Genomic DNA, 7,987 nt, shown 5'->3' with positions numbered 1-7,987 from the left:
TGGCTTTTCCGTCCCTCTGAGCAGCCTGTGTGTGTGTGTGTGTGTGTGTGTGTGTGTGTGTGTGTGTGTGTGTGTGTGTGTGTGTCTTCCTGCATGTAAGGGATGGGTGAGAGCTCTCTCTGGGTGTGTGTGATGATTCTATATGTGTGGAGGGGGAAATCTCAGTGGCTGTGTGGAAGGGGAAAGCTCTGTGTGTGTACAGGATAATGTGTGTGCGCGTGCGACTGTGTGTGTGTGTGTGTCTATAGGGCTAGTCTGTGTCACTGAGTGTATTTCCGTTGCTTTGGGTCTGTAGGGGTAATAACCGCTGTGTGTGTGTGTGTTGGTGGGGGGGGGGGGGGCCCACACTGTGTGTGTCTCTCCCTGTGTTGCTCGTGTGTGTGTGTGTCTCCCTCCCTGTGTGTGTGTGTGCGCGGAGCAGCAGAAGTCCAGATCACGTAGAGACAATCGCAGAAACTGCAGAGCAGATAGCGGCGCAGCCGGAGATGGAGCCGGATGGCCAAGGTAAGGCAGGAAGGTGCCGCTCCGCCCTGGCTGGGCGATCCGCCGCCGGACACAACGTGGCTCCGGGGGCGAGCAGGGATTTGGTTTTTCGGTGTGTGGCTTTGATTGGATTTATTTCGGAGGCTTCCCACTGGGGGAGCCGGCTGAGGGCTTCCTCCGGCAGCCTGACCCCGGCCCGATCGCCTCTCCCTGCAAGCCGCCGCCGGCTTCCCGGAGCCCCGGGGTTAATGGCACCAAGTTCCCCGGCGCTCGCTCGCTCGCTGCCCGGCTTTTCCGCCGGCTTCCCCGCGGGGCTGGGATGGGGCCGCGGGGGAAGGGGACTTCGCAAAGGTGCCCTGAGGGGGTGATTGTGCATTGTTGCAAAAGGGGGCTGGCTCGGGGGGGGGAGCCGCGCTCCCCTCCCCCCGTCCCTCGTCCTCCCCCCCTCCCAGCCTGCAGCCGCGGGGACAGGGCGCCCACGACCGGGCGCTGGAGCCGGCACCAGCCGAGCCGCTCGGCTGCGGCCACCGTGTTGCGGCAAAACATTGCGGAATCGCCCCCCCCCCTCCTCCTCCGGCGTAGGTACCGCCCGGGGCTCGCTGCTGGGGGGAGCCCGGGGTACCAGCGCGGGCGGGGGCGGAGACCCGCATGGACCGGGCGCTGCGGACCAGCCGCGGGCTGGGGGGCGGCCGTGGGAAGGCTTCGGAAAGCGACAGCACGTGGGGATCGGCTCTGTCCGCTGGATTCCCACCCCCCCCTCCACTCCCCCTGCCCCAGCGCCCTCCTAATTCCCTGCCCCCTTCTTCCCACCTCCCTCTTCCTTCCTACCTTCCCCTCTGTCCTGCAGCCGCCTCCCTCGCGTCCTTCTGCCCTCCTCTCCGTCTCCCCTCGGCCCTCCTCTGCCTTCCCTTCCTGCTTCCCCTTCCCATGCAGGGGCTCCCTGCCGCCCCAGCTCGCTTCCTCCCAACGGTGGGGACTCCGCTAGAGCTGACGGAAAAATCCCCACCAGCCCCTAACCCCGAGAAAAGACAGCGGCTCCCGATCTCCGAGTGAAAAATGGCAGCGAAACATGGCCTGGCCATAGGAGAGGGGCTCTTGCAAGCTACCTTCATGTCAGGGACCAGGGCACGTGAGATCAGTTTCTTCCATAAAAGTTGCAATAAGGTTTTGGTGATGTCACACTGGCGGATTACGACTTTGTTGTGCACTGCCAATCAGGGTATCGTTATTGGGAATGGGACTGCATGTCTGTAGATGGTCCTTACACATCCCTCCGTCATTAACATATAGCTGATCATCCTGATTTATGGACAATGCATTGTCTCTCTCTGACCGCTTTAGAGTATGTTACTTGCAATTCGTTTAATAAGCACAGTAGTGATATTTCTGTGTGTGTTCGCTCACTCTCTGTATAGTGATAGTTATATATGTAGATACAGCTGTAACCTTGTATAGAGGCACTGCTCTTCCCCCCACATCTTTATGTTATCCATTGTATTATCTCAACCCACATGTGTGTAACATACCTAACATCAAAGTGTGTTTAACATCCTTGACATATATGGCAATATATGTACAGTAACAGAATTGTGGATAGTTCATATGAGTAAAAATTTAAACCTGCTTTGCTTATTTTACTTTGTTAGTTATGCATGTTTGTCATGTACAGGAGATATGTTATAGTCCCACATATATTTGTGTGTGTGTCTACACAGGTTCACATTCTATATCTGTAATTATTTTGTGGGGTTGTTAAAAAAAACAACCTTTCATTGTACTTTATATTTAGTGTTTATACTTTATCTGTAATACTAATCAGGTACAGTAGCATAGTAGAGTAGAATATTAACCCAAATGACTTTTTGGAATAATGACAACTGAAAAAATATTTTCTTTTCTTTTTTTCTTTCTTTCTTCTTTAGATTCTGTATCTTTATTCAGGAGCATAAGGTTGCTTGCTGATCACAAGAAGATGTTGCTGTGGCTCGTTCTGGTTTTGTCAACCCCAGTTTCTTCTACAAATACAGATCCTGACATCTCGGTGGAAATTTGCAATGTTTGCTCGTGTGTGTCAGTTGAGAATGTACTGTATGTCAATTGCGAGAAGGTTGCAGTCTACCGACCAAATCAGCTCAAACCACCTTGGTCTAATTTTTACCATCTTAATTTTCAGAACAACCTACTGATTATTCTATATCCAAATACATTTCTTAATTTTACACATGCAGTGTCCCTGCAACTGGGTAACAATAAATTGCAGAACATTGAGGGAGGAGCATTCCTTGGGCTCAGTGCATTAAAACAGTTGCACTTGAACAACAATGAATTAAAGATTCTCCGAGCTGACACTTTCCTTGGCATAGAGAACTTGGAGTATCTCCAAGCTGACTACAATTTAATCAAGTATATTGAACGGGGAGCCTTCAATAAGCTTCACAAGCTGAAAGTCCTCATCCTTAATGACAATCTGATTTCATTCCTGCCCGATAATATTTTTCGATTCGCTTCTCTAACCCATCTGGATATACGAGGGAATCGAATACAGAAGCTTCCCTACATTGGAGTTCTGGAACACATTGGTCGAGTTGTCGAACTGCAGCTGGAAGATAACCCTTGGAATTGTACCTGTGATTTGTTGCCTTTGAAAGCCTGGCTGGAGAATATGCCCTATAACATTTACATTGGAGAAGCTATCTGTGAAACGCCCAGTGACTTGTATGGAAGGCTTTTAAAGGAAACCAATAAACAAGAATTATGCTCCATGGGGACTGGGAGTGATTTTGATGTGCGCATTCTGCCTCCATCCCAGTTGGAGCCTGGTTACAGCACGCCTAATGGCCACACTACGCAAACGTCAATGCACAGGTTAGTCACCAAGCCTCCGAAAACTACAAATCCTTCCAAGATCTCGGGGATAGTAGCAGGAAAAGCGCTCTCTAATCGCAATCTCAGTCAAATTGTGTCTTATCAGACCAGGGTACCTCCTCTAACTCCTTGCCCAAGCCCATGTGTCTGCAAAACTCACCCTTCTGATTTGGGATTAAGTGTAAACTGCCAAGAAAGAAATATAGAATCATTGGCCGAACTCGTACCAAAACCTTTCAATGCCAAGAAACTGCATGTAAATGGCAATTATATTAAGGATGTGGACACCTCAGATTTCATTGACTTTGAAGGGCTGGATTTACTACATTTAGGCAGCAATCAGATTGCAGTAATCAAAGGGGCGGTTTTCCGCAACCTTACAAATTTACGGAGATTGTATCTTAATGGCAATCAGATAGAGCGGCTGAGTCCAGAAATGTTTGCTGGCCTCCATAATTTGCAATATCTGTATTTGGAATACAACGTTATCAAAGAAATTTTAGCCAGCACCTTTGACTTAATGCCAAATTTGCAGTTGCTCTACTTGAACAACAATCTTCTTAGAAGTCTGCCGGCTTACATTTTTGCTGGTGCTCCACTGGCTAGACTGAATCTGAGGAACAATCATTTCATGTATCTACCTGTAAGTGGCGTTCTTGATCAGCTAAAATCTCTTACACAAATTGATCTGGAAGGTAATCCGTGGGACTGCACGTGTGATTTAGTTGCTTTAAAACTATGGCTGGAAAAACTAAATGAAGGTATTGTGGTGAAGGAATTAAAATGTGAAACACCTGTTCAGTTTGCTAACATTGAACTGAAGTCTCTCAAAAATGAGATCTTATGTCCTAAACTTTTAAACAAGCCATCTGCTCTGTTCACTAGTCCTGTGCCTGCTGTCACTTTTACTACACCGTTGGGTCCAATTCGAAGTCCTCCTGGTGGCCCAGTTCCATTGTCCATCCTAATCTTAAGCATACTAGTTGTGCTTATTTTAACAGTGTTTGTTGCTTTTTGCCTTCTTGTCTTTGTGCTTCGGCGCAACAAGAAACCAACAGTAAAGCACGAAGGAATTGGGAACCAAGAGTGCAGTTCCATGCAACTGCAGCTAAGAAAGCACGACCACAAATCAAACAAAAAGGATGGACTAGGTGCAGAGGCCTTCATTCCTCAAACCATTGAGCAGATGAGCAAAAGTCACACTTGTGGCTTAAAAGAATCCGAAACAGGCTTCACGTTTGCTGATCCACAAGGGCAAAAAATCATTCTGAGAAATATTACCGACAAGGAAAAGGATTTATTGCATGTGGATACCAGAAAAAGACTGAGCACAATTGATGAACTGGATGAGTTGTTTCCTGGGAGGGATTCCAATGTATTTATTCAGAATTTTCTTGAAAGTAAAAAAGAATACAACAGCATAGGGGTCAGTGGCTTTGAAATACGTTATCCAGAGAAACAACAAGACAAAAAAATCAAGAAGTCATTAATAGGTGGTAATCATAGTAAAATTGTAGTAGAGCAAAGAAAGAGTGAATATTTTGAACTGAAAGCTAAACTTCAAGGTTCACCTGACTACCTACAAGTCCTTGAAGAACAAACAGCTTTGAATAAAATATAGGTCATGCAATCTTATTTCTTACAGAGGACATTTATTTAATGATGAAAGTGCCTTTTGTTGACTTTTAACTTCCGAATACTATATTATATTGGTAGGCAAAGAGGCAGGTATATCAAAGGGTATCTGTCTGTAGCTGCATATGATTTGTCAAGTAGAGGAGAATTTCCTTAATAGATTTTACTACATAAAGCTGATACCCTCTGGAATCCTGTAGGGATACTGCAAACTCTATTGCCAAAGGGATGCTTTAGACACATATTACACTGAATTTAACCTCAAAAGGCATATATGTTTTGTACCTTAAATGCAAAACCTTTGTCTCCTTGTGATTTGTAAGAGCAAACACAAGAAAACTGGTACCAGTGTTTGTACCTCAGCTGGGTCCTTCATCTTGCACGTGGATTAAGTTGGTGGAACTGGAGTAATCCTTTGATTTGTGGTGTTGTAACGGCACTGTTTAAAGATTATCTGAAAAAGTAAAAAGCATGCAAAGAGAGAACATTCAATAGTATGTGTAAATCGGTTACATTTATGGCCTGCATCTTGAAACCACTGGATTTATAATGTTAAATTGTGCAAATATTTGTTTAAAATATACCATGCATAACATACCTATAAAATAAATTTGACCCTTGAAGTATACCTGTCTATACATAAAATTAAAAAAAAAAGAAAAGAAAAAAAAGTGCAAGCTGACTTCTGCAGCATTTGTAGTGATATGAAGAAAATACTTGATGTTCATGCAGAATCTTATGTAAGAATCAAATCCAATTCAGACTAGAGTTCCTTCTCAGTTATGTGAAACTCCTACAACCCCAAAAGGTTGACCAAACTTTTCAAAGTGCTTACTGTGTGAGCGTAGCAGAAATTATTTTTGTAAGATAATTCATATTTATGAAATACTTTGTATACTAAATAGGAAAATATGTACTCCGTAATATGTATTTAATATGCCTGACTTGTTTTCCTGATCACAATGCATTAATAATTCAGTATAAATTAAAAACAGAACAATATACCAAACAAAAACTGGTGACAAATTGTATAGAATTATCCAGGATCCCATGATCAGGTATAATAATAATAATAAAAATGTTCTGTACTATTCTTGTGAAATTAGTATATTATTATCTTATTTCAGATTTGTTACCAATGGTGCATTTTAAAATAGATTCATTAGTTTTTTAGTATTGTGTCTCAGGCAATTATTTGCCATCGGTTGTCTTGCTTTTCAGGGTTCTGCAGCTTAATCTAAATAGTGTTCACTACAAGTATTTACAGGCATTAATGAATAAGGGTAATAGTTTAATTGTATATGCAGCATTTTTTTTGTCCCTGTTATCTATTGGACTGCTGTCAGTCAGATAATGAATCAGAACAGGAAACCATATGGCAATCATGTGTCTATCAAAGCCACATTGTAAAATGTATTTAATGGTCTTGGTTTAGTTCAGAGTATTTTGTAGTCCACATCTATGAAGAATAGACACTTGCCTTTGTGAAAGCTGAATCTCAATTGATAGCAACAAATGGTCAAGATAGAAAACACCCCCTTTTTCTCACTGGGAAATGGTAACTTAAGATCACAGTAGGCATGTATTGGTAAAGCATCATACAGAAAATCTGCCTGATTCACAACCCATTCAAGACAATAGGGGCTTCTCCACTGATGTCAATAGACTTTGTATCAGGACCTTAAGCTGTTTTGCTGCCATAAATTCTCCCTCCCCCCCCCATGCCTTTTAAAATCAATACATAAGTCTATCAAGTTGCAATAGAAAATAAACATTAATGTTTTCATGAATTCCAAGTGGCAGCTATTACCACAAAGCCCGATAGCACTACTATGGTTAAGGCTGCGTCAGCATTTTCCAGTCTAAACCTCTAATTTCAGGGCTTTATAACACTGCTGTAAAATTTTAGTCTGGGATGAGCCTTGGCATAACGCCTGGAATATTTTTTTAACAAAGTTTTTTAAAAGCATCAGTGCTTCTTTATTTTAAAGAGAGAGAGAGAGAGAGAGAGAGAGAGATTTTCTGCTTGTAATTTCAAAAGGTTTTTTTCCCCCCTAATTTCCCCATGGTACAAAATGTATGAGGGACTTTAGATGTTTTTTAAATAAATAAACAATGGATCGGTTCATCTTGAAAAAGCTGCTATTACACATGCGCACTAACTTATTTCATCCAAAATGTCAGAGGGATTTTCTGGATATGGTTACTATGCATGCATGTATTCCTGGCCTAAAAGATTCCTAATTGCCTGTTGACCCAAATCATGGCACAGGCTCTGAGGAAAGTGTTTTAGTTTATTGTGTCAAGGGCCTATGGATTAAGGAATCTTAACGATGTACTGAAATGCTAGACCATAAAGGCACCATCAGCAATCTGAGGATAATGGGTTGCTACCTTCCACTCAGTACTGCACAGCTTTGAGAATGCGTCAAGGGTCACTGAGATTTACCAAGGCAGAGAGCATTTGACACACTTCAAGCCTCATCAGAGCCTCTGTCTCATATCCTTCTGTTGCGAGAGGTGCATTAAAAAGAATACACAACTATGTAATAAATAAATGCTACGTTGTGAGTGTTGTTAAAGGTGATATATTTGTGGTTGATATTGATCAGAGTTAACAGAACAACAGTTAAGGTTGATATGCCTCCCTCAACTACATTAATTGGGTCCGGTCTTCCCCTTTTCCGCCTGGGGAAATCTCTCATTGACTGTTTAAGAGAAGAAGAACTTTGCCATTATGCTCACATTGGACAGATCTGACGACTCTTAGGTCCCCCTCCAGCAAAGCATTTAATCACATGCCCAACTTTAATCATGTGCAATGAGAGTACTCACGAGTTTAAAAGTGAGCACAGGCTTTAGTGTGTTGCTGGATCAGGGCCTAAATGCATGGTAGCATTGGCATTGACTTAAATGGGAGCAGGTGGAGGAGCATTGTTGTGTATTACATAGTTCGTCCCTGCTGTGGAACCCTTATTCACGGTGGTGATCACTTTGCTCCCAT

General features: G+C 43.3%; 1 protein-coding gene across 1 annotated transcript; it reads left to right on the top strand.

Moving 5' to 3' along the window:
• The first annotated feature begins 427 nt into the window (after positions 1-427).
• Positions 428-6,063, top strand: SLITRK4 (SLIT and NTRK like family member 4). Its single transcript, XM_024206111.3, has 2 exons — positions 428-504; positions 2,406-6,063. Exons 1-2 carry the CDS (start codon positions 486-488, stop codon positions 4,967-4,969), a joined length of 2,583 nt encoding a protein of 860 aa, XP_024061879.2. The 5' UTR covers positions 428-485; the 3' UTR covers positions 4,970-6,063.
• The last annotated feature ends 1,924 nt before the right edge of the window (positions 6,064-7,987 follow it).

The sequence above is a fragment of the Terrapene carolina genome, unplaced genomic scaffold, assembly GCF_002925995.2.
Source record: "Terrapene carolina triunguis isolate 2854851 unplaced genomic scaffold, T_m_triunguis-2.0 Scaffold131, whole genome shotgun sequence".
In the NCBI taxonomy this organism is placed as follows: domain Eukaryota; kingdom Metazoa; phylum Chordata; order Testudines; family Emydidae; genus Terrapene; species Terrapene triunguis.
Note: the sequence above shows the minus strand (reverse complement) of the source record. Positions and strands in the feature narration are given on the sequence as shown.